The sequence below is a fragment of the Camelina sativa genome, chromosome 2, assembly GCF_030686135.1.
Source record: "Camelina sativa cultivar CO46 ecotype springtype chromosome 2, ASM3068613v1".
Lineage (NCBI taxonomy): Eukaryota > Viridiplantae > Streptophyta > Magnoliopsida > Brassicales > Brassicaceae > Camelina > Camelina sativa.
In genome coordinates, this window is record NC_141881.1 from 15,386,995 (window position 1) to 15,413,220 (window position 26,226).

A 26,226-nucleotide genomic window follows, 5' to 3' on the forward strand; every position below is an offset into this window, starting at 1 on the left:
CAAAGTTTCCGTGCCACGACGATCACAGCGCAGGCCAGCTTTTCCAGCATGGGGTATCGTGATTCCGCGTCGTTAAGTGCTTTACTCGTGTAGTAGATAGGTTTCTGGTCTCCGTGGTCATCTCAAACTAATACACCGCTAACGGCCGAACTGGAGACTGAGACATAGAGGTACAATGTTTCACCGTGTTCTGGTTTGACTAGCACTAGGTGGCAGGTCAGATACTCCTTCAGTTGCCGAAAAGTGATCTCGCATTCTTTGTCCCAATGAAAATCCTTGTTTCCGCGGAGCAGTTGGTAGAAGGGAAGGATTTTATCCGTTGATCGGGCGATGAAGCGATTTAGAGCTGCGATTCGGCCTATCAGGTGTTGTACCTCTCGCTTGTTGGTCGGCAATGGAAGTCCTAATATGGCTTCGATCTGCTTAGGATTTGCCTCTATTCCCCGTTCGGTGACGATGTACCCCAAGAATTCGCCTGAAGTGACCCCGAATGTGTACTTCGTTGGATTCAGCTTCATCTGGAACTGATCGAGGATATCAGATGCTGAATGTGTTGCTCTGCAATCAAGGACTTGACCAGCATGTCGTCAATGTAGACCTCCATAGTTTGTCCGAGTAGATCAGCGAACATCATGTTCACTAGCCGTTGGTAGGTTGCTCCGGCATTCTTCAATCCAAACGGCATTACCTTGTAGCAGTAGGTTCCCCTATCCATGATGAACGCTGTTTTTTTGCGGTCAGCCGAACTCATGGCGATCTGGTTGTAACCCGCGAAGGCATCCATGAATGAAAGCAGTTTATTTCCCGCTGTGGCTTCGACAAGACGATCTATATGCGGTAGAGGAAGCTGTCCTTAGGGCATGCTTTGTTGAGATCGGTGAAATCCACGCAAACTCTCCACTTGCCATTCTTCTTTTTGACCATGACTGGATTGGCCAACCAATTGGGGTACTGGACCTCCATTATTTGATCAGCTTTGAGTAGTCGCTCGACTTCATCTTGGACTGCTTTGGTCCGATCCGGACCCAAACGCCTGCGTTTCTGCCTGATCTGCTTGAACGTGGGGTCGATGTTGAGCTTATGGCAGATGACATCGGGACTTATCCCGACCATATCCTTTGTTGACCAGGCGAATGTAGAAGATCAAGATTGTAGAAAAGTGATCAGCTTTGTCTTTATATGGTCCTCGAGTTCGGCCCTGATGCCAACAGTTCGTAAGGGGTCGGAAGGGTCGATGTTCGCCTGGATGATTTGACATTCCGGAGACTTGAGGTGATCTCGCTCCGGCTTGTGGGGACCGGTAAGATGGTCCCTGCTCTGTAATTGCTATGCGTCCTCGGTTTTTCTCTGCTTCTTTTCAATAACGGAGCAGGATCTTGTGGTGGTCGAGAACTTGAGACAGAGGTGATTGGTCGATGGTATGGCTTGCATTGCGTATATCCATGGTGCTCCTAGGATGGCGTTATAGATCGGAGGCGCGTCGATGACCACGAACTTGGTCTTCCGGGTCACTCCGCCAGCTCACACTTGTAGTTTTACATCGCCCATCGACATTTTGGCGATCCCATCATAGCTCGTCAATGTGCGAGTCTTGGGTTTCACCTGCTCTGGTGTGACGCCCATTTTTTCTAGCGTTTGCCAAAATAGTATATTGACGGTACTTCCCGTATCGACCAGGACTCTTTCGACGTCAAAGTCGCCCATGGCGACTTCGATGACCAAGGGATCTGATTGGGGGTGTTGGATCCCTTTGGCATCTTCTGGTGTGAATGATATGGGGTCCGTGCAGAGCGGAGGTTCATTTGGGGCTGCCTGTAGACTGCAAACTTGGCGCGCCCTTTTCTTTAATGCGCGGACGGAGTCGGCGCAGTCCTCTGGTGGGCCGAGTACCATAGTGATTCAACCTCGGGGAGGCGAATTGGACCGCTCAGGATTTTGCCCTCTCTGCCGCTTGGGTGGGCCTGGTAGTTTGTCTACCTGGGGTATCTCTTCTTGATGATTTGCCAGCACTTGTTTGGCTGGCTGTTGAGCACCGTTGGCTGGACCGTTGTTCATGTAACCTCATCCACCACCTCCTGTGTCGCGGCCACCGTTAGATCATCCACCTCGCCATCCCCCTCGGCAACCTCTACCTCCACGGATGCTTTTTGGCTGAAAGACGGCTTCGACTTCGCCCGAGAGATACTTTCCGTACAGGTAATTCTTCAGATGGACGCACTCGTGTGTGGAATGGCCGGCGATCATGTGGAAATCGCAGTACAGCTCTTTTGGATTGGATGGCTGCTTGTTTTGCCGTCCACTTCGGAGACCGCGTGAACGACACCCTTCTTTCGATCTTGAGGATCGTGATGCTTCTGGGGCTCGTGGTGATCGTCACGAGTTTTAGCCTTTGGGAGATGTGACGGTGGTTTGACCGTTTTTGCGGCTATTTGGGCGTCCTCGTCTTCGACGAGTGCGAATCTGGAGGCTCGATGCAGTGCGTCGTCGAGGTCCTTGGGTTCTCGGATATTGAGGTCCTTCCGTAACGGGAGCCGGGAATCAAGCCTTTTCTGAAGGCAGCTATTGCGGCGTCCTCTGGCACGGATACGTTTGCCAGTTTCTCCTTGAATCTGGCCAGGAAACTGCCGATAGGCTCGCCGGGTTCCTGAACCATCTCCCAGAGGTCCGAACTTATCACGCCTCTTTCGATGAAGATCCGATAATGCTTGAGGAAAGCCGTGGACAACTGGTCGAAGTTATCGACCGAGTTAGATTTGAGCCTAGTGAACCAAGTCAGAGCGGGTCCGGAGAGACTATCGACGAAGAGCTGACAGTAGCCGATGTCTCTTTGTTCGTCAGTAAACCGTGCCTTCGCCACGGTCGCTATGAAAGATGTCATGAAGTGAACTGGATCCTTGTCTCCGAGGTTGGTTGGAAGCCTCAGCTTGACGTTCGGTATGGTGGCTTGCAGGATTCGTTGAGTGAAAGGAGTTCGCCGAGTGACCTCGACGATCTTGTCGATTTCTGGGGCCGTACTGATAGCTCGATGGAGGAGCGAACTCATGCCTTGAATCTGCGACTGGATTTCCTCGATTTCTAGGTAGGGTCCCGTGTTCGTCGAAGGGGCGATCAGGATAACCGAACTTCCATGTATCCGTGAGTTCGGGTACGTTGGTCGGATGCTCGATGTCGCCTGAAGGGGAGGATTCCTCCGCTCGTATTGTACGTCCGAAAAATCGAGACGACGAGTGAGACCGCCTATCCCGAGTGTGGGTGATTGTCCTGCAGAAACTTGCGATGGGGTCATGTGGGTTGCGACAGCATCGACCCTGCAGTTGGTATCGGAAATCATCTGGTAGATCTCCTTCGTCATGGTGCCAAACAAGATCTTGAAGTCTTCCATGGAGACGACCTGCGGGTTTTGGATTGCGGTGGTAGCATGATCAAGGAGATTCGCGGTGTGTACCCCACGTTGCTGTTCCACGGTGTGCGTCGTTTCCCCGTTCAAGGGTTGTTCGTCCGTGCGCTCCGCGTCGAGGTTGACTAGCTGCTCTTGAGTTTTCCCTGCCTCTTGGTTGGGCTCTTCTTCGGATCCGATTTCAACCGGGAGTTGGAGGGAGGTATCGGTCAGATCTGTCGACGCGTTGATGGGGCAACGAACGTACATGGCGGTGGCCTGGTTGGCTGGTGCACCGCTTTGTGTTGCAGTGTTGTCTTGGGCAGACACGATGCCTGTGACATCAGACATGCTGGAGGCGGTGCGATTTGCTCCGGTGACTTCGTTGGTGATTGGAGACATCATCGTAGGTTTTCGAGAGAACTGCTTGGATGCGCTTCTCTTAGAGAAATAACTTTTAGCTAGAGACGATTTGCGTCCCCACAGACGGCGCTAATTGTAGAAACTAGGTTTCCACAATGAATTTGTTTAGGGTGGGAAACAAATTCAAGAAAGTTATTTCTCTGAAAAGTCGATCTAAGCTTAGGAATTGAGAAAAGGGGTTTAGGTCTTTTGAACTAGGGTTTATTTCTAAGAACAAATAGAGAACTGAATTATTGTATTCAATATTGGATGATTTACAATGGAGAAGTTTCCCCTTATTTATACATGTTCATAGATTACATAATATATTAACTTTCCTTATCGGATGAACTAAGATAAGGAAAGTTGCTTCATTCTTCGAATCGGCCGCCGGACGAAGTGAAAGCCGGCTCTTCTTCCTCAAGGCTGGGCCGAACAGGCCTAAAGTAACCTAATTAGATTCTTAACCGAATTCCCAGTTAAATAATTGAATTATTTTTCTGGTTTAGTTCGGTATTTCGGAGGTACTAAATCCCGCACCAACAAACCAGAAAAAACGTTAGAGGTTACAAGAAATAAAAGGTTTTACAAACATTATAACAGCCTATAAAGCGGTTCATCAAAACAGTTGATACAAATGAAACATAGAATTAGCATAACGTGAGAGCTTATCCGTCGCTGCATTTTTGACTCGTGTAACATGGTCAAGATAATTACTGTAACTTTTTATGGTACTTATTATGGTTAAAAGCATATTTTTTAGATTTCAAATGGTAACTCTCTTTTTTTTTTGGCCAGATCAAATGGTAACTCTTTATGCTTACATTTAAGTTTGCTTTGATTAAATTTAATACTAATTACTGTAAAATCTTCAAAATTTCAAACAAAAAAAGAAATGAATTAACATGTATATCAAAAATATTTTAAGCTAGAATAATTATTACTAAATTTATGTGCGATCGATTCAATATTATACTTTCTTTATCACATCTCATATAGTCTCATTCACATAGGAATAAATAAACCTAAACATATGAAAATATATGAGAAAATTCAAAATACTATTATAGTCTTTTTTTTTCCACATATCATCTAATATTATATTCTATTATATTTTTTGTTTCTTTGACATAGGTTCAAAAAAATTAATTACAATTTACAAACCAGCATATAGTCGAGTCTTAATTTAGTTAAATATATAAATGGCACGTTCTAATGTATCTCTAATTCTAATATGTTAAAATCATGGTTACTCCCTGCACAATATAAGACCGACTTCTGAACCCAAAACACAAACACACCTTTAAAGGCCGCTAAAATTAAAAAGGATGATGACACGTTGGGTTGTTATAAGTTACAGGGTTGGCTCAGATCGTATTAAAATTATAGACCCGTGACCCTGTATTTTTATCTCTTCTTTAGCCACAAAGACGATTCCTTGATTCACTAACACACAAGTTCATGTTTCACAATCTCTTCAAGATCTAATTGGCTTCAAGTAAGGTTCTAATCTCTTTTTCCCTTTTATCAGTTTAAATTTTGTGATCTTAGATTTTGAGCTCTAATTGAAAATTTGATTATGTTTACAAAATTTGATTGTATTTAGTATTTACGGGTTGTGATTATGTTTACAAAATTTGATTGTATTAAGCTCTAATTGATAATTGTCAATTTGATGCAGTATGGATTTGCAGTCATTAGAAAGAATTGCAATTCTAAATGCTGAAAATGATTACATAGAGATGGAGATGAATGAAGAAGGTCAAGCAAGTATGACTCAGGGACATAGTCAAGCACAAAGCATGACTCAACCAACACAAACACCTAGGCCACGGCCAGCTCGACGAACTCGGAGAAGGACTCCACGCATTCAACCGGTACGTCCAAAACGTCTAAGAGCTAAATGGTGGCTAGAGTTTACTTCTGTAGGAATAGAGGAAGATGGAAGAGAAAGAGCTAGATGTCACCATTGTGGTATTAAGTTAGTAATATATACTAAGTCATTAGGAACATCAACATTGAATCTTCATCTAGGTCTTTGTCCTAATAGACCTCCATCTATTGATAGGCCTCAGTATGATCACAAAATAGATAGAGAGATGACTTCTGAGATCATCATATATCATGATTTGCCTTTTAGATATGTTGAATATGAGAAGGTTAGAGCTAGGGATACATTTCTCAATCCGGACTGTCAACTTATATGTAGACAAACTGCTGGAGCTGATGTGTATAAGAGATACGAGATAGAAAAAGCAAAATTGATAGAGTTTTTCTCGAAATACCAAGGCAGAGTGTCTTCAACAGCAGATTTTTGGTCTGCTTGTAGTACAGTCATGGGTTATATTTGTGTTACAGCACATTACATTGATGATAGTTGGAGGTTAATCAATAAGATTTTGGCTTTTTGTGATTTTAAACCTCCACACAATGGTGAAGAAATTGCTAAGAAAATTTATGATAGCTTAATGATGTGGGGTTTAGAAAAGAAGGTTATTTCTATCACTCTAGATAATGCTAAAGCCAATAATAGTATGCTGAAGATTATTAAGCATCGTCTTGGTAATGGACGGTTGTGTGATGGAAAGTTTTTGCATGTGAGATACTCATCGCATGTTCTGAATTTGATAGTGAAAGCAGGGTTGGATGTAGCCAGTAGTCTTTTGGAGAATATTCGAAATAGTGTCAAATTTGTAAAAGGATATGAGTTGAGGAAAGAATCATTTGCAACATGCGTTGAGAGCTTAGGAATCAAAGGTGGAGCTGGGTTATCTTTGGATTTTCCAACTCGTTGGAACTCAACATATGAGATGTTGGCTAGAGCTTTAAAATTCAGAAAAGTGTTTGGTATTTTGAATTTTTATGAGAGAGATTATAGTTCATTACCATCAGAGGAAGAATGGGATCAAGGCGAAAAAATATATGACATGTTAAAACCATTTCATACCATCGCCACATATTTTTCAGGAGTGAAGTATCCAACAGCCAATGTTTATTTTATTCAAGTGTGGAAAATTGAGTTGTTGCTGAAAAAATATTCTATTTGTGATGATTTTTATGTGAGAACAATGGCTCAGTTGATACGAAAGAAGTTTGCAAAGTACTGGAATCAATACAGTATCATTCTTGCTACGGGAGCAGCTTTGGATCCGAGATTGAAGTTGCAAATACTTGAGTCAACTTATGACAAGGTCGATTCAAGCACTTCCAAGGAAAAAGTTGAAATTGTTAGGAAGAATCTGGTTCTGCTTTATGAATAATATAATACCAAATCTGCAAGTCTTTAAAAGTCTTCAACAACACCTACTCCAGATGAGCTTCTCTCTGAATCACCACTTGAGGATGATTTGAATGATGTAAGTATCTTTCTATGTCTAAGATTATAAGTTCATTATCATTTTTACACATCATTGTAACTAATTTGTTCGTATTTCATATCATAGGATCTATTTGATCTTGAAAGTGGCCTCAAGTCTAGTTTAGGAAACCGCAAATCAAATTTGGAAATCTATTTGGATGAACCTAGACTAGAGATGAAGACTTGTACATTCATGGAAGTGTTAAGTTTTTGGAAAGATAATCAGCATCGATATGGTGATTTAGCTACCATAGCATCTTATATTCTCAGCATTCCAATCACCACTGTAGCATCAGAGTCATCTTTCAGTGTTGGAGGTAGAGTCCTGAATCCTTACAGAAACCGACTTCTTCCCAAAGATGTTCAAGCATTAGTTTTCACTAGAAATTGGTTGCATGGATTTGCAGAGTTTGAAGGTAAAAATTTCAATTGTTTGCACTTGCTAATTTGTTTTAAATTGTTTGACTAACTTATATGATAATATTTTAGGAGACATTGAAGATTATTTTGTTGATGAAGATAATAATGATTCAAAAAATAGCAGGAGTCTGAGAGTCTAACACATGATGAGGTTGGTGATTTAATAAAATTATCTCTTTGTTTGTTGTTCTTCATAAGGTGGTTGTGTTTAACCTGGTCTGTTTTGTTTCTCACATTTTAAAACTGAGTTTAGGCTTTTGAACAGAATAGAGTCTGAGAAAAACGTGAGGTGGATTGTGATGGGAGACGACGACATTGTGTTTTTCCCGGAGAATATCGTCAAGGTTTTAATAGGTGTTTGGCCAGGAGTTCAAAACTGAGTTTTTAAATAGCAATGATAAACAGATTGTGATTTCTTTTGATTTGAAGTAGATTTGAGTTTTGAATTTTTAGAACTGTTTTATAGAGCATGAGTTTTGGATATTGATGAGTTTTTGTACTTTTAGAACTATTGGATTTGAGTTTTGAAATAACATGAAAGAAAGTTACAGGGCCAGGGCTGAGGAGGGTTTCAGCCCTTTAATATTAATTTTACAAGGTTTTTTTCATATTCAGGATTTTAAAGGGCTGAATGTAAACATGGCTAGGGCTGAACAGGGCTTAAAAACCTCTTTTAACATCCCTAATGACACACATTTAAAGACTCATTCTCACATTCAACAGATCGATTCTAAAATAGTGAGTGATCAAACTTCTTTAAAACACACAAATAAAAGTCTCATAAACTAATCTTAGGCCATGAATGTTTGAGAGATTTTATGTAGTTTTTAGATTATATATTTTAGTATTTTGATTTTGCAAAATAAATTTAGAAACAAATGAAAAATTAGAAAAAAAATGTTTCGTAGAAGAAATCTCAAAAACTCATTGAAGTGGATTTTGGATTTTGTTAAGAAATTAGTAAAATCTTCAAGAATCTGGATTTCTTTTTTTTAGGGAAACCATTTTTCATAAAATCTTGAATGGTTAATAAATGGATAAACCAAAAACCTTTTAAAAAACATCATCCATTCAAGGCCTTAATTTCAGACCACAAACTGGGTTCCACAACAAATATAGTATAGATTAGGTTTTCAAGATACTCAACTTCTTAAAATAAAGATAAGCCTGATAGGCATGTGCCGGTGATAGGCATGTGCAACAAGTGCATTTGCACTGGGACTATACTAAATTTACATGTATTTGAAGCCTATTTTTCAAAAATTGAACAAAGACTATAACAATTTTTGCGATTTTTACACCGGCCCTGTCCACAACTATCATAAAGTTGGCACTATGGCATCTCTAAGTCCAACATAGCGGTTGGTGTTTTAGTCGCTAATAAACCTACAATGATTTAGTTTTCATCAAGAAAAAAACAGAACTCGATAGATTAGAAATCTCAACGTTTTCAGATAGATATCAAAACAGGCCTTTGGTTGCTTCTTCACTCACCAAGGTAGGGTCAACTCGGGCTTTGGAAGAGTCCTCATCTTTGGACTCAAACCTAGAATAATTCTTCAGATAGCTAGGAATCAAGGGGAGCCTCCTCCACGTACCCACTGGGGTGAAAAAGAGCAAGAAACTAATTAATTAAGAGCTTGTTTGAGTAAAAAAAAACAGTTAGACAATGACAAAACTTGGGCTTAGGATGCTCTTAATTACCCTCTGTTCATGTTCTAGACTAGAGAGATGCATGATGAAATTATCAAAACATGTGCTAGTTTTTTGCTTGCACACAGAGCAAACCCAGAAGGCAGGTTTACCCGTTTCATTGCACTTATCCTCCTCAAGTGTCCCTGCGGACAAAAAAAAGAGCAGCTAGTTCAGAAACATTCAACAAGACCGAGAGAGAGAGATGAGGACAAGGACACACCTGACAAAAAAAAGTTTTCCCAGAGTAGGTTAGTGGAGGCGAGAGAATCAAATGGGAAGTGGCGAGAGAATCAAATGGGAAGGGGAAGATGGTGTTGTATCTCTTATTTAGAAGGCTGAGAAGATAAGACACCTTTGGTACTGGACGGGATATAACCATCAAATTAGGTAGATTCTCCAACTAACGGAGAAAGATACCTTGAAACATGGCTTTGTGACCTATTTCAGATTTGGAGTAACCAGGTTACAAAACTATAAAGAGTCTCTCTCTACTTATCAATCATCAAGTTACTCTAAGAATGAGAAGAAGAATATCCTAACCGTAAGGGCCGTGAAAAAGAGAGACTCCAGCGGAAAAGACCGCTTCTAGGATACCACGAGGGACCTTTGATAGTACCCCAATGGCAATGATGGTGATAGGTTCAAAATAGCCTAATTTCCTCAAATTCCGTTTAATACACGAAACCACCCGACGAAAATCATAGCCATCAGGAACAGGAAACCTCTTTATGTCCCAATAGACCGATACTGGGGCCAAATCTGCCTCCATCTTTCAAAAGACTATACAAAAAAAAACAATTAAATTCAAAACGAGGTCTTCAATCTAGAACGAGAATCAAATATGAACTGACACCGAGATAGAGAACTTTGCTTATATGTACAAATATATAACTTGTAGGGAATCGATGAAGTTTCTAGGTGATAACAGGATTTTCACCCAGGGTATCAATTCCCTATGCAGTTGTAGTACAAAGGGTTATCAATCCAAATGGTTGTTATGCTAGCAAATAAGATATGATTAGAACAGAGCAAGTCAAGCCAAACAATTATAGAGATTTTATCTAACAACCTAGAAGAAATAAAAAAGAACAATAAAGCAAGAACCACACGACCTAAGTACTCGATGCAATCATTCGAGTACAGGATCGGGTGGGGTGATCGGATCAAGTAGTCAAGGATGAACAGCTCGAAGGTATACACGAAGCTGGTGGTCGAGTACCAGTTCGAGTAAGGGGTCGAGTTACAGAAAAAAGTTAAACAATCAAGATACGAAAGCTCCTAAGGATGGGGTAATTTACTCATAAGTGTTCCTGACTAATTTGGGACGTCCTACATGCCTCAAGCAAATATTCCCTAGACAATGAATCCCTTAAATCTTGTTAAAACACTCTCGTGATAGAAACAATCAACCTTGGTTACTCCCCTACCCAACTCTCGTTGGAGAAACATGACCAAGCAGGCATTACAAACCAGTTCATTATTGTCAATAAACTCCTTACACATCTAATCTCTTAGGCTAAGTGAGTAAATCTCTAGCATTGATTGTATCAAGCATTTCAACAACATCTCTGGATGGTAAAACACTCTAGATCTAGTCTCAATCTCTCGGTCTAAAAATAGCATTAAAAACACCAATCTAGAAAGGAATTTATATAAAGTAAACATTCAAGCTTAGACATCCTAACCGATCAAGAACACATATTTTCTATCCCATCCCTAGAAACTTTGTTTCACTACTCAGATCACACTGAAGAAAGCATAAAAACGCAAATGAAAGTAAAATGCATTGTATTGAAAATAAAATAAAAGTAGTAGAGTACAGAATCGAAAACTAGAAAGAGTAGAAAAAGAAAGCAAAATCGAATACTAACAAAGTGGAAAAAGTTTTTGAGTCCCTCAAAATCTATCTCAGAAGCTCTCGCTCTCTGTTCTGAGTGTTTGCGGCATGCTTGGGGGTTATATATGGAAACCCTTTTAACCTAGCTGCTCAGTCCTGCCCGAGGGTCTGCTCGATCCGGTGCACAAGGATAAGGTCGGGTTGTTCCTCGGGCAGGTCTTCAGGTTGTTCTTCCTGCTCTTAAATCCTCTTTGATCGGGTTGAGGTCCGGACTGATCTTCTTGCACAATAGCTCCTTCAGGTACATGCTCGGGTTTCACCTTATTTTTCCTATTTAAGGCTCTAAAGCAATAGTTTTCATCCAAAATGCAAAAATGCAAGAATGAAGCACCCTAAATGGCCTAAATATAAATTCCTATAGTTAATGACCTAAAAATGTTAAGGTTAGTATATATATATAATGCAGAATATGGATAAAAAGGGTGTTTAAAACATGTAAATTAGAGAGTTATCACTAAGATAATGAGATAAGAGCGAGAATTTTACCTGAGACATAAAAGCAAAATTGGTTGGATCTCGATATCGACTAGGGTATCGAAATCCCTGATTGATAGAGATGATGATATACCAATGCTGCAAATATATAAGGTTGACTATGGACTTCGCTTCAATGGGCTTACAGTTTGTATGAATCAGTTTGTTATGATTTTGAGTTACATTAACTATAGTTTTTTTTTTTAACAGTTACATTAACCATAGTTAGATAGATACTGTTTACATAATAATTACTTTTGATAAAAATGGAAAATTAACATTCATTTTTTTTTTTGGTTTGGGTGATTTTCTTTATATGTGTCTACTAAAGAAGGGGCTAATAAACAATGATAAGTATATATTTTAATATTTTATACTAGTAGAGTCGGCATATCTAAGAAGCTGATAAATTATCATTGATATGAAAAGTTTTTTTTTTTTTGATAATTCAGGAGTGATCCTAAATGTTTTCTAGATCCAAACACTAATCTCCTGGGGCATAAGAATCCATATTAAATTTCGAACTCTCGTGGCCAATACTACTCGAACCCAAGTGGCGGGACTTTTCTCCCTTTATCACTTTATCACTGGACCAATGCTATTTGAAAAGTTTTATCATATAGTAAATTTCCATGAATCATTATCATAAACTAAATTCCCATGAAATCGATAGAAAAAAAAAGAATTATACATCGATGAACAAAACAAAGGTCAATAATTTTAAAAAACAACTATCTTATAAATTAAATTAGTGAAAACATATGTATTTTGTTTTAAAATAAGTAGATAGAAAAGAAAATTACTTTAGCATTAGTGAAAAGTAAGTCGCTGTTTCAAAATTGACCTTATTAATCAAATCATCAACATCGAATGAATTAATGAAATAAGTTAACCAAAAATTATTAAATATATATTATACATTATAGTTTATGTAACTCTGAATTACATAGTTTTTTGAATAAATTTCAATTCTAAATAATATTATCAACAATAGTTTTTTGCTTCCCCACTTTGTTTCATTTTAAATGGTAGTTTTTTTTTTTGTCATCTCATAAAACCAAAGAGTCTGAAACACACCAGTTCAAAGAAAAAAAAACAACACTAAAAACAAAATGAAACAAAGCATTATTCTTCTGCCCGCATTTGATCATGAAGCCAAGATGACCCTCCAAATGCTAAATAAGACTGAAACCTATCATCCTTTATAACACTTTTTGCTATAGCCGAAGCTACCTTGTTTGCCGAAGCTGCCACATGATGACACTCCCAGTAATGAAATTCACTCAAGATACTATGGATGTCCCGTAAAATATAACATTAACGTGGCCAATCTTGAGGCTCGTTGATGGCCGCTACCACTGAAGCATCATCAATGACTACTTCAATTTTTGTAATAGGAAGGATTAAGAGAGCATCCAACGACCATCTGAAACATCTGAGTGCAGCAAATATAGAAGACTCATCTTGAACAAATGCCTCGCGTGCATGAAAGAGCACATGTTCTTGAGAATCACGCGCGATCCAACTACCACCAGACATCGAAGACTTATTAATCCATGAGCATGCTATATTACACTTGACCACACCTTCTACCGGTTTACGCCACTTCTCCTCAAGCTTTGATGTCTGCATATGCAACCCAGACTCCATACTAGAAATTTTATTCTAAGCATCTTTCCACTGGGCATATTCAATTAACGCTTTTAAGACCAATTCTCTTAAATCACCACGCTTGCCCTGAAAGACGAAATTGTTTTTATACTTCCAAAAACCCCACAATAACCAGGGAATAGCCAATCTAGATTCCTCTGGAAATTCATTCCTCTCTATCAAGCCCAACAAATGTTCCCAGTTTGCTTCCACTTCAGTGCCCGAGAAACCATTGGCCGGCACAAGGATGTTAGCTAGAGCAAAAACCTGTCTTGCCACCGGGCAATTAAACATGGTATGGCATATAGTTTCAAGCGCATAACCACAAACAGAACATCCAATATCAACATGTAACCCTCTTGAAGCTAAGCGATCCGAAACAGCTAAAGCACCCGACAACATACGCCATAAAAAAATTTTGATCTTTGGAACAATTTTCAAACCCCATACCTTAGCTTTTAAACTATCATTCCTTTTATCCACCTCTAATCGCGACTCATAGAGAGACGATAATGCTCGACACAGCCAATACCCAGTCTTCACCGAATAAGAGCCTGACTTTGTATAAGGCTAGAAATAACGATCTGTCCTATTCTCCGCAATCTTCATCGCCAAAATCTGCTTAGCATCTAAGGGAGGAAAAAGACAATTGACCTTGTCATTATCCCAATTCCCACTCGTTGGATCCCTGAGCTCTGCGACCTTCAAGTTTACTTCAAAGACTGACTGTAAACGATATGGAGCTCTGGGATGCGTCTCAAAAAGCCATTTGTCATTCCAGACATACGTATCAGCCCCATTACCAATCAAATTCATCAAACCCTTCTTCAACAGCTCTCTTCCATGCATAATGCTCCTCCACGCATAGGAAGGTCTTGTTCCCTTTCCACACTCCAGAAATGAATTCTTTCTGAAGTATCTACTTTTGTAAAACCTGGCCACCAGAGACTCCGGGGAGTTAAGAAGGCGTCATGCCTGCTTAGCTAGCAGAGCTTGATTAAAATCTCTCAAATCTTTAAACCCCAGACCACCTTCATTTTTGGATTTACACATCTTACTCCAGGCCACCCATGCAATCTTCTTCTGACCTTGACAATTGTTCCACTAAAAATCACGCATAGCACTGGTAATCTTTCTGCAAAGATTTTTGCTTAGACAAAATCACGACATCGCATAAACAGGCAAGGCCATGGCTATTGATTTCAGCAATATGTACTTGCCACCTAGAGACAAAGATTTGGCATACCATCCTTGAAGCCTGTGCTGCAACTTATCTCCAATAAAGGCAAGCAAAGCTTGTTTTGAACCACTGAAACACTTTGGTAACCTTAAATAGGATCCCGCTCCTCCCCCCTCAGCAATGCCAAGTGTTTGCTTTACCATTAGCTTAACGGATTCAGCAACCTTTCTCCTAAATGTAACTGCGGATTTGGCAAAAATTATTCTCTAGCCTAATGCTCTGCATACAAGTTCAGGCATTCAAGAATTTCATCACATTCCTCCTTTGTAGCTCTGCAAATGAACAAACTGTCATCGGCAAACAACAAATGTTGTACAGTCGGACATGACTCATTAAAGCTGAATCATATTATCCTCTGTTGTAGTCTCTTTCTTTCCATTATATGAACCAGAGCCTCAACACATAGTATGAATAAGAAAGGCCATAGCGGATCACCTTGTCTAATCTCCCGGTCCGGTTTGACAAACCTAAAAGCACTACCATTGATTAACATCAAGTATGTCACAGTCCTAACACAAAACATCACCCACTGTATCCACTTACTATGAAAACCCATCTTAACAAAGAGGCATTCTAAAAATTCCACTCCACACGATCGTAAGCTTTGGACATATATGTTTTGATTGCTATGTATTCCTCAACAAATTTGGCATTGGTTCTAAGAGCATGGACAATTTCATGGGCGATAAGGATATTATGTGATATTATCCGACCAGCCACAAAGGCTCCCTGAGTTTCAGAAACCAGCTTTGGCAAACACTGCTTCAGACGAGAACACAAAACCTTTGAAATAATCTTGTACAAGACAGAAGAAAGGCTGATTTGTCTCATATCAGTCATCTGACTGGCATTAGTCTTCTTAGGGATGAGGCAAATATTAGTGTGATTCCAATCCTGAGGAAAACTCCCTGTTTCAAAGAACCCTTGCACTACATCAATAATGTCTTGCCCAACTATATCCCAATACCTCCGAAAGAAAACCCCAGTCCAACCATCCGCCCCTGGAGCACTATCTTCTTTAATATTGAAAGCAGCTTGCTTAACTTCGTTCGCAGAAACTGGAGCCGTCAGTCTTTGATTCATCTCATCTGTAACCCTTGTCTCCATACCCTCAAGCAACTCTTCGAAGCTATCCGAATCAGATGACTTAAAAAGCTCAGAAAAATACTCAGCCGCTATATTACCTTTTGACCCCTCCTCAAAGTGCTCATTCCCATTCTTATCGATCAACGAATGCAGCCTGTTCTTCAATTTTTTAAATTTAAGACAACCATGGAAAAAGGCAGTATTTTTGTCATCTGCATGTGACCAAGCTTCCCTGCTCTTTTGCTTCCAATATAGTTCCTCATCACGGTAAGCTGCAGCCAGATCCCATTTGATTTGCTGTAATCTCTGAAAGTTAGGAAATTGTTTCGTTGATTCCTCCTCCAACTCTCTCCGTAACTTATGTATTAATGTCATGGAATTCGAGGGATTTGCTTTCTTCCACCTAGACAAGGCTCGTATGCAACGCACTAAACTATATGTGACTGATCCTCCAGATCCAGCCTGTACTCTCTTCCAATGCTGCTTAATAATAGCGGTTGTCTCTTGTTTTTGAACCCATCTTTTATCAAATACAAAACGCCCTATGAACCTTGTGTGATCACCAACTAACCGAGTAATAATTGGTCTATGATCTGACCCCATGAACTCCAAATATTCAGTATTAACTCTTGGGAACAAATCAAACCAAGCACTATTGGCGAAGCTTTTATCCAAACGACATTGTACCCATACATTCTCTCGTTTGCCATCCCAAAAAAGACGATTTCAAAAACTAGGAACCTCTTTCACTCTACAGCTTCTCGCCATTGTCCGAAAGGGAAAGAAAGAGCTCTCTAGTCTTCTTGGTCCTCCCAGCTTCTCCGAATTATCCATGATTTCATTGAAATCACCAGTAAGAAGCCAAGCTTCATTTTTTTGGATCTCAATTCTTGTAAACCGCTCCCAAACCTCCGATCTTAGATGTCTGACAGGATCACCATACACAAAGGTGATGTAGAAGATTAGACCACCTTTAGTAATACGCGTATCAATTATCCTTGAGTCAGAACTTAGCACTTCCACAGTATAAATGTCTTTCCAGAACAATGCTAGTCCACAACTTAAACCAACCGGATCCACTATATGAACTTGATCATAACCCAATCACTCATTAATCCCAAAACGTGTTATCTAAAGTGTTTAGTTTTCAGAAAGAACAAAAAATTTGGAAAATATTTCATGACGCATTTCCCTAAAACCTCGAACTGCCGAGGAGCTCCCCATTTCCTTAAATGATGGTTTAGGAAATTTGGTTCTTTTTTTTTAGATTATGGTCTCGTTATCTTATACAAATATTTATTACTAGTAAGAAGCCTTATACAACAATGAATTATTTAAAACCAAATCAAAATTCGAAAAGCTTTTAGCTCCATGACAAGTGGCGTTGTTTAAGATTTAAAATTATCCTAATATCGTAGCACGAACAAAATCATAGCCAAGTACGACTTTTATATACATCTACTCTCTCTCTCTCTCTCTCGAAGATTCCGTGTTACAGAATCATTTCCACATTTTAGAAATCAGAATTTTCACCAAACTCTCTCTTTAGCTCCTCTCTCTATGGATCGTAGCCACCAACCCGAATCCACGACCCGACCCGGAAACACCGTGGTCCTCTCCATAGACTGTCTAAAAGGAAGCTCCAAAAGCGAAGAATGGAGCGGCGATATGCTTCAAACCGGAGACATAGTGGAAGAGATCCGGATCGGTTCAGGACCCGGTTCGGCTATATTCAAAGCTCCGTTCAAAGGGGGCAAAGCTTGGCTTCAAAAGGTTCTACACAACTCTTTTAGGAATAAAGAAACTTCCATTGTTGTGAGAGTTCGTCGTGGCTCCGATGAGTTCTCCGATCTCTCTGCTTGTATTGTTCCTAATGACTCCGCCGGGAAGAAACAGTACATGCTTAGATCCATTGATGACCCGAATTATACCGTTGGGTTTTCGGATCGGACTGAGTCGGATTGTCTCGGTTTGCAAGGTGAGTTTAACTCGGTTTTGTTAAAATATCTTCTCTTTGTTTTGTTCTTTGTACTTTGGTTGACTTTTCGTGGCTTACGTGTTGACCTTTTCCTTTTAACTCATGTCGTGTTTCTCAGTTGGTGAATCTAATTATTGCTGTTTTTACTAATACGTACGATTTTTTTTCTTTTTGTATTAAGCTTAAGTTTTCATACTAATAAAATGTGTTTTTGACATAGAAGGAGCATGTTTGTGTGTCTTGCAAAACATTAAAACGATTTCATTTATTTGGAGTTATAATTTGATGATTAGTTATAAAACTGTTTCGTTTTTAACTTTAACAACAAAGAATATTTATTTTTAAAATATTTAAACCAAGAATGTTACTATTTCTTATTTTTTAATATTTAAATTCTTTTACATGATTTGTTTCATTATTTTATAAAAATTATTGAAAGTGGAATGTTATTATTTAAGGATTAATTATAAACTAATAAGACTGTTTCGTCGCTCAAACTTTAACAACAAAGAATATTTGATTATTAATTATAAAAACAAAAGTTCTTTAGACGAACTAACCAAGACGAATCTTACTATTTTCTAATTTTTTTATATTAAGAAGAATCTTTTAAATGATTTGTTTTCTTTTCTGATAAAAATAATTGAAAGTAAAAATGTGGAGATGCGGGGTATCGATCCCCGTACCTCTCGCATGCTAAGCGAGCGCTCTACCATCTGAGCTACATCCCCAATTTGATAAACAATGTGCAGAGTCAAGAGGATCAAGGATGGTGGAAGCATTGGTGAGAGCAAAGCTTCAAGATGGTTATGTTTCATATCCATGGGAAAGACGAATGCAAGAAGCTTTACCGATCTCTGGTTCTAGCAATTTCCTCTCCATTCTTTTTCTTCCCAAAGCTTCTGGTAATATATAGACATTGGTCTTACTTGTTAGTCACACATTCATTTTTATAAATCTCTATGTTTGAATAATGTTTTAACGATCTTTTCCGAAACTATAGCTTATGGTAGATCAGGTTCTCGGTATAATGACTTGGAAGACACACTTGCTCGTGCTAATGCTTGGTTAAGTTGTTCACAAGCCAATGGTGTTCCTATTGTCTTTATGAATATTCAGACTGAATCTTTGCTCACAAAGGTTAGAGATTTTGGTATTTTTTTTGTAACATTGTTTCTATGTAGAGAGATTGATATGAAAATGTTGATTGCATTGTGTTTTATATGGAAAAAAAAAAGATATCAGGAGAAACAGCGTCGGCAACGGTTAATACGACGTCACTTGCGGATTTGTCGAATCTTGCAAACGCAAGTCTCTATGGTTTCGAGGATTATCATGGAGTTGATATTGGTGTGGTGAGAGCGGTTAGGCTTTGGTTTGCTCCTCTTGGTGTTGAGTTCCCACTCGAAATCAAACTCAAAGATGACGATACCAAACTTGGCTTCTCCATTAGCCGCACTGAAGAGGTAAAAAAAAATCTTTATTGAATTTGTTGCATCACTAGGGACTAAAATTCAAATCATGGCTTTTATTTTATTTTTTTGGTAATATTCGGGACTTTTTACTACCCGTTCAGACAAAACTACCAAACAAAATCTTGTTCTTCCGCTTTATAGAGTTATGACTTTAAGATGTTTTCACACACATCAGATTTTGTTTACACCTAGAAAAGTTATCGTTTTATGAAGGTGGAGTTTTACATATAATTTAGCAAAACACTAAACTTTATGAAACAAAAAGTTAAGTTGAATACATCAATTTTTATGAAATCATAATCAACTACAAAAATATCCTACAAACCAAAGATATATTGATTTGTAAATTAAGACACATTTTGTAACATGATTTTGATTGGCAGGAGCTTTTCAAATAAAAATGAATTAGGAAAAAAATTTACATTTTAATATTTGAATTGAAACATTTCCTGGACAGGGTTTCATTTACGTTTCATCAGTGACGGACCACGAAGACGATAATGCACCAGCTGCAAGATCAGGTCTAAGCTCATTGTACAGAGAAGCAGCCAAGGCATCACGTCGTCTAGTGGTTTCCCGTGTGGGTAACCAGAAGGTATTGCCTTGGATGGTCTCATCCACAGGAGCAATTCGCTGCTACGACACGGTTTCGCTCAGCCAGAAACTGTCACTGCACCGTCACGCAAAAGTCCCCATAGGCCTCCACGTCTTTCTCTGGGACACCTCTGCCACGGCAGATTTCTCCTCGCCTCCCAGGAGTAGCAGTGCTGGGACTCACTTGCTGTTTAGTAGCGAAATGCTCGATTCCACCGAGTTTCCGCGGCTTAGTGAGGTTATACCACCGCGACAAGTTGGTGACAGACAAGTGATGCCATTGTCCGATGATGATGTGTTTAGATTTGAACGCGAAAATGCGGGCAATGCTTCGTTTAAGTTCCAAGAAATCCCTTTTACAAACGAGTCTTTGTGATGATGAAATTTGTGTGTGCTGTCGTTAATTTATGTTATATTTGGAGTTGGAGTTATGACTTGTGGGATATATTTTGATACGTGCATGTAAATAATTGGAATAACTCAAAGAGAGATGAACTAAGGTTAGTTAATTATATTAGATGTTTTAGTATGTAGTTTCCACCATTGATCTTTGTTTATGTTTTAATGGAAGTTTTTTTCTTAACTGCATAACTTAATTTAACTTAAATAAATCTCATGTTTCAGAGTCGACTATAACATATGTAAAAGCTCATATTGCATAATAAGGACTTCACAAGCATTGCCATCATCAACATTACGTACTCTTAAAATAATCGCCCTTGTCATAACTTAAACCATCTTCACTCACATTTAAATCATTGGTATTAATTATATATATATATATATATATATATATATTCGACCATCATAACCTCCGTTGGTGGCAATACAAACAGCTAACCTTAGTTCATCTCCTTGAGTGTTCCAACTATCCGCGCATGGAAACAATCGTAAGTCATGACCTAATCGACGCAGTCTAAGTGTCTTACTCAATGACTAGAATCGGATGAAAGAAAGATTGAATTATGACGAGTGTTTCAGAATTATCGCTCGACAAATTCCAAATTATTGTGTCAAGTTTCTTATATTATAGACAAAGCAAACTCATGTTTAACACATTAGTAAAACGTTGGTGTTTTCGAAAAAAACATAATACAAATTAAAATGTTTTGGTTTAGTGGAGAAGTTTGAGGTTCTTTTATCGTAAGATTGACTTAATTTGGATGGGCTCTCGATGACTCTTATCTATAATAACAGTGGGCTCATGTATCAAAAGATTTGCAATTTAGAGGATTTTCAACAAATGTCGCGTGATCTGTATGTAAATCAACGTCAACGATTTGTGATAATAGTATAAAATATTGCTTTAAGATGAATCAAGGGTGTACTTACCTATGAAGGTTTTGAATGACATGATTAATTAAGAAAAAAACAAATTAAAGGTGAAAAGTAATAAAATATTACAAGGGATATTTAACTCTTGTAATTGGAATATGGAAGTGACAACAAATTATTTATCTTTCTTAAAAGCACGCCGATGATTTTATTATTTTTGTATAAAAGGTTCACATGATGGGGTATTGCAAATACATATTGTCAATTTGCCATGATAAGTTTCTTTAATAAAAAAAATTAAGCTATAATATTGATTACTTGTAAGTTGTAAGTTGTAACCAATCCAGTTTCACCAGAAATGAACATGCAATATCAGCACCACCACCTAATATTAATAAATACACTATAATTACGTTATATTTTCCTTTTCTTGGTATGACTACCATTCACACGCACAAAATAATGGGTTTACATAATACTAAAAAAATAAATAGAAAAATGTTTTATTTCTTTGACATACTTTGATAAAAATGAAAACAAATACAACATCAAAAGAGGAAAAAACAAAAATATGAGTAGATTTAACAAAAAAAAAAAAGTCCTTGAAAAAGTTAGGGAAAAATGAAAAGTAACTAAAAAAAAGTTACTTAATAATGTAAACTTCTTGTTGGGTTCGTTCAAAGTTTTAAATCAAGTGGTGTATACTATATATAATAAAAATTTGATAAATAACTATTGTTGTTTTAAAATATATAGCTTTTAAATTATAAATATTTTATGTTTTGCAGTGAGCTGTATAATGTAACCAAGTTAGGTCAGAAATGCCGACCACAATTATAAATGTAAAATTTTCCAAATAAAAAAACCATGTGAAATCAATATTTTACTCTCTCTCTCTATTAAAAGAGAATAAAATAAAATAAAGTCGTGGAGGAAATGCACATCGAGCACATCACTATAATATTTAATTTTACAGAAAGATTAAGTTTAAACGTTTGAAAAATATAAAGAAAACATTAGACGATTAATAAATGGTTCGTTCTTATCTAAAACTCCAGGTTATTTAATTAATCTTCTTCTCTCTTTTTTTTTTTAATTTTTTTTTGGAGAACTAGATGTGCATTTCTATTGGTCAATGACTCGATGCTTCGTGGTCCCAAAATAAAATTGTATTTAAATGATTTTACGATTCATGATTGCTTCCATTTCCTGTAATTTAATTATTTATAATTTCATCAAATCTTTAATAGAATAAAAGAAAATGCCTTTTGCATTATGTTTACTTTTAAAATAAAAATTTCCATAATAGTTAGAGAAAGTGAAGAATAGCTAAAACAGGAGTTAAATAGGTCTAAGTTGTTTATAATTTAGAAATTTGTAAATTTGCTATATTTTTCAGAATAAATAATTTATGTCTACTAATATTTTAAGTGACTGTAACAACGTTCGACAACCTGAATCTTTTAATTCAAAATTTTCCACTGTCGTTGTTTATCTCCTTAAAAGATTTTATTCTGTTTTACAAATCAAAAACTCAAACTATACAATTTTACTTCAATAAAATAATGGTATTAGTTATTAGAAATTTTTTATTATTTTTGGGCATAAATTAGTTGGGTAGCTATAATTGTGACGAAGACTTTGGGAAATGTAAAAGGAAAAAAATGAATGTAAAGCCAACACATAAATATATTTAATATTTTAAAAAGTTTGCAAATATAAAATTAAAGTAAAAGTTAACAAAGACCTTCGGATTCCCACAATTACACGAAACAATATAAAATAGGAGTAAGTAAATAGTAAATACTAACCATCAGAATTCAGAACTAAACATAACAAAATATTTTATTTTAGTTTAATCTAAACATCCACTTATTTTGACATTATTTTTTTGCTGTCATGCATAAAATTAATACCAAAACTATATTAGAATGATCCTGTGGTCTCAATGAAAGTAAAAGTGAACATGTATTAGGAGAATCATGTTCGTCCTAGATAAAGTTGACCTATATACTAACATTTCTTGACTCGTTAGATGATTGAAAACTTCATACATTTGAGTTTAACCCTATCATCATCGATCACGTTTGTCATGTTAATATTGATCAAGTGAAAGAATTGGGCTCCAAATTTTTTCCATGGAATAATGAAACAAATGGGTAAGTGGGGGAGAAGATTAGAAGTTGGAACTTTTAATTACTAACTTTATATATTTTTGAGGAAAACTATGACAAAAATATATATCTATTTGTGCGATTTGATACGTTTTTGCTGGCCCCATGTAATTGTCATTCTTGCCTTTGGCCTTCTTTAATTGTTAGATGTTAAATAAATTTAAGTTATTTCTAGTATAATTTATTTATTCATCATTTTAGCAGCCTAGTTTTACTTGTCCTTTACTCCAAAGCCCGATTATTAATTAAGGAAAAGTATTTTTTGGATTGGAAAATTTTGAGTATTTAAAAATAAAATAAAACCCATGGCAAGAAAAATTGTATATTATTATTTTAAGAGAAACCAATATACACGCAGGCCATTGTCATTCACAAATTGTTTTTTTTCTAATAAATGAATTTTGTATAGCCACTTTAATTTTTGTCTACTATACTGTTTTCTTATTTAATTATTATTTTTATTTATTAATTCTTTCCCATCGGATTCCAGCTAAAAAAACACGAATATATATATATATTCCTAAAAAAAGAAGTTAATAAATAATTTCATTGTGAGTTTAGTATATTACAGTAACACGCTATTACACATTTCCTTTTCACAATATTTTATTTATTCAATATTAAAGTAAAAATGGACAGACATGGAAAAACAAAAAGTTACGATGGAAATTAGCTGAAAGCATTAAACAAATCATACAATAAAAAATCAAATCCATGATCAAATACCATTATTTAATGTCAAGATTCTAAAAAAAAAAATAGATTATCAATATTTTATTTATTCAATCTAAAATGACATAGCATAAATAAATCTAATTTCCCTCACTTTCTTCTCCAACATTTTCCTATTTTCCTTCCTAATTTTCCAACCTCTGTTCTTAGCAATATATTTCTTATATATTCAGTTTAATTTTCTTGTTCTAGATCTTAATTATATTTCTTTATCCTTAATCATCTTTTGTTTATCTTTAATCAAAAAAACCCAAAATCTTTGATTTTTCTTGAAAAAAAGTTAGAAGAAAATAAAGGAAAACTAACCAAAAACAAGAAAAAAAATAAGCTAATGGCTTTAGATATGGAGTCTACCGGAGAAGCTGTTAGAACAACCGTCGGTAACGGCAGCGGTGTTACGGTGGTTAGATCCGACGCACCGTCAGATTTTCACGTAGCTTCAAGATCAGAAAGCTCAAACCAATCTCCCCCCGGCCCCTCTGTCACTCCTCCTCCTCCTCCACCACAACCGTCGTCTCATCACACAGCTCCTCCTCCGCCGCAAATATCTACGGAAACGACGACGGCGATGGAAGGTATCCCCGGTGGACCAATTAAGAAGAAGCGTGGACGGCCAAGAAAGTACGGACCGGACGGGACTGTTGTAGCGTTATCTCCTAAGCCTATTTCATCAGCTCCGGCGCCGTCGCATCTTCCGCCGCCGGGTTCACACGTCATCGACTTCTCCGCCTCTGAGAAACGTAGTAAAGTGAAACCAACCAACTCTTTTAACAGACCAAAGTATCATCATCACCAAGTTGAGAATTTAGGTAACTATGTCTTCTTTGCTCTCTTTTTTTTTTTTTCTTTTTCTTGTCGGAATCTTGTTTCGTAGACCAATCTGACTCTATTGAGTATTGACAAAAAAAAAAAAAAATTGGGGTTTTTGGGGATTTCATTTCCATGCATACTTTTATTATAAGTGGGGTCTCTAACTTATAAATTAGATCTCTTCTATGTTTTGTATCTATGTTTAATTTGTCTATAGTTATGGATGTGTCCTAAAGTTACAAGTATCTACATATATATGTCATGTTGTTGGTTGTCGCTTCTTAAATGCAACAGTAAGGTTAAATTAGTGACAATTTTATTACGTTAATTCATGTTTGTTTAGGTGAATGGGTTCCTTGTTCCGTCGGTGGTAATTTCACACCTCATATAATCACAGTCAACACTGGCGAGGTAAGTTCATCCAAACTGTTTTTCTTAGATCCGGCCCTTTGTTATTTTATCTTAGTTATATGAGTTTCGATGATGTGTTTTGGAATGATTAGGATGTAACAATGAAGATAATCTCATTTTCGCAACAAGGACCTCGTGCCATATGCGTTTTATCAGCAAACGGTGTTATTTCAAGTGTTACACTTCGTCAGCCTGATTCCTCTGGTGGCACATTGACATACGAAGTATGTGATTTTTTATCTCATCAACAAAATTTGTTGTTGTTGTTGATTTAATATATATTTTAATGATTTCTTGTGTTATCTTTCAGGGTCGGTTTGAGATATTATCATTGTCCGGCTCATTCATGCCTAATGACTCAGGCGGAACTCGGAGTAGAACTGGAGGAATGAGCGTATCGTTAGCAAGTCCCGATGGCCGTGTAGTAGGTGGTGGCGTAGCTGGTTTACTAGTAGCCGCGAGTCCGGTTCAGGTATGTTTAGGATGTTTTGCTTGTCCAAAAAGGTGCAAGTCTCTAACCGAAAAAATAAATTCAATTCTGTGTGTCTTGAATACAATAGGTGGTCGTAGGAAGTTTTCTAGCTGGCACGGACCAGCAAGATCAGAAACCGAAGAAGAACAAACACGATTTCATGTTGTCGAGTCCTACTGCTGCAGTTCCTATATCTAGCGCAGCTGATCACCGGACAATCCATTCGGTGTCTTCTCTTCCTACGAATAATAATACATGGCAGACTTCTTTAGCACCTGATCCAAGAAACAAGTCTTCGGATATTAACGTCAATTTAACTTGAAAGATTCCAATCTTTCTCTGTATGTTCGGTTCATCAAGTTCGTTTCGGTTGGTTATCCACATTAGGGGTTTAATATAATGGTAGTGTTTTAGGGTTTAGGGTCATATATTGGTCCCATTGTTTCATGTAGGATTTCCATCATTTAAATCGGATTGAATCATCTTGTTTGTTTAATTATAATTTTGTTAAAACCGGTCATGGTTTCCGGTTTTGCAAGTTATTGTACCAAAATAGGAAACTCATGTATCAGTTCAAAGTTACCCGGCTGTTCGATTTGGTAATATCTTTCTCTCTAAAACAGAGGTAGATAAAACCAAGATTGCTTTAATATTAATGTTAAACAATTTGAGTTCCTTCAATATAGTTAAACTTTTTTCCTGTAAAG

At 37.3% G+C, this 26,226-nt stretch overlaps 4 protein-coding genes and 1 non-coding gene across 5 annotated transcripts; 2 read left to right on the forward strand and 3 right to left on the reverse strand.

Annotated features, from left to right (window-relative positions):
* Positions 1–12,747: 12,747 nt before the first annotated feature.
* LOC147948664 (uncharacterized) lies at positions 12,748–13,272 on the reverse strand. Its single transcript, XM_087468059.1, has 2 exons — positions 12,945–13,272; positions 12,748–12,869 (listed from the first exon to the last, which is right to left on the reverse strand). The coding sequence occupies exons 1-2, from the start codon at positions 13,270–13,272 to the stop codon at positions 12,748–12,750; spliced, it is 450 nt and encodes a 149-aa protein (XP_087324185.1).
* A 15-nt stretch (positions 13,273–13,287) lies between these two features.
* Positions 13,288–13,674, reverse strand: LOC147948665 (uncharacterized). Its single transcript, XM_087468064.1, has one exon. It carries the CDS (start codon positions 13,672–13,674, stop codon positions 13,288–13,290), a length of 387 nt encoding a protein of 128 aa, XP_087324190.1.
* Positions 13,675–16,930: 3,256 nt separating this feature from the next.
* Positions 16,931–20,228, forward strand: LOC104717848 (uncharacterized). The gene is made up of 5 exons (XM_010435485.3): positions 16,931–17,576; positions 18,329–18,481; positions 18,580–18,716; positions 18,815–19,042; positions 19,509–20,228. The coding sequence occupies exons 1-5, from the start codon at positions 17,159–17,161 to the stop codon at positions 20,019–20,021; spliced, it is 1,449 nt and encodes a 482-aa protein (XP_010433787.1). The 5' UTR covers positions 16,931–17,158; the 3' UTR covers positions 20,022–20,228.
* On the reverse strand, positions 18,235–18,307 carry TRNAA-AGC (transfer RNA alanine (anticodon AGC)). The gene has a single exon. It is a non-coding gene; the product is annotated as a tRNA-Ala (tRNA).
* Positions 20,229–22,009: 1,781 nt separating the features above from the next.
* LOC104717839 (AT-hook motif nuclear-localized protein 1) lies at positions 22,010–26,200 on the forward strand. Its single transcript, XM_010435474.3, has 5 exons — positions 22,010–24,635; positions 24,980–25,047; positions 25,140–25,271; positions 25,358–25,519; positions 25,608–26,200. The coding sequence occupies exons 1-5, from the start codon at positions 24,158–24,160 to the stop codon at positions 25,839–25,841; spliced, it is 1,074 nt and encodes a 357-aa protein (XP_010433776.2). The 5' UTR covers positions 22,010–24,157; the 3' UTR covers positions 25,842–26,200.
* Positions 26,201–26,226: the final 26 nt, after the last annotated feature.

What these genes read in the sequence shown, in the direction of transcription:
- LOC147948664 (XM_087468059.1), bottom strand. Translation starts at nt 13,272, where the DNA reads ATGGAGTCTGGGTTGCATATGCAGACATCAAAGCTTGAGGAGAAGTGG. An exon ending in CGAGCCTCAAGATTGGCCAC is followed by an intron (nt 12,870 to 12,944) that starts GTTAATGTTATA and finishes ATCATGTGGCAG; the next exon opens with CTTCGGCAAACAAGGTAGCT.
- LOC147948665 (XM_087468064.1), bottom strand. Translation starts at nt 13,674, where the DNA reads ATGTTGTCGGGTGCTTTAGCTGTTTCGGATCGCTTAGCTTCAAGAGGG.
- LOC104717848 (XM_010435485.3), top strand. Translation starts at nt 17,159, where the DNA reads ATGGATCGTAGCCACCAACCCGAATCCACGACCCGACCCGGAAACACC. An exon ending in GGATTGTCTCGGTTTGCAAG is followed by an intron (nt 17,577 to 18,328) that starts GTGAGTTTAACT and finishes AACAATGTGCAG; the next exon opens with AGTCAAGAGGATCAAGGATG. An exon ending in TTTTCTTCCCAAAGCTTCTG is followed by an intron (nt 18,482 to 18,579) that starts GTAATATATAGA and finishes CCGAAACTATAG; the next exon opens with CTTATGGTAGATCAGGTTCT.
- LOC104717839 (XM_010435474.3), top strand. Translation starts at nt 24,158, where the DNA reads ATGGCTTTAGATATGGAGTCTACCGGAGAAGCTGTTAGAACAACCGTC. An exon ending in TCACAGTCAACACTGGCGAG is followed by an intron (nt 25,048 to 25,139) that starts GTAAGTTCATCC and finishes TGGAATGATTAG; the next exon opens with GATGTAACAATGAAGATAAT. An exon ending in GTGGCACATTGACATACGAA is followed by an intron (nt 25,272 to 25,357) that starts GTATGTGATTTT and finishes GTTATCTTTCAG; the next exon opens with GGTCGGTTTGAGATATTATC.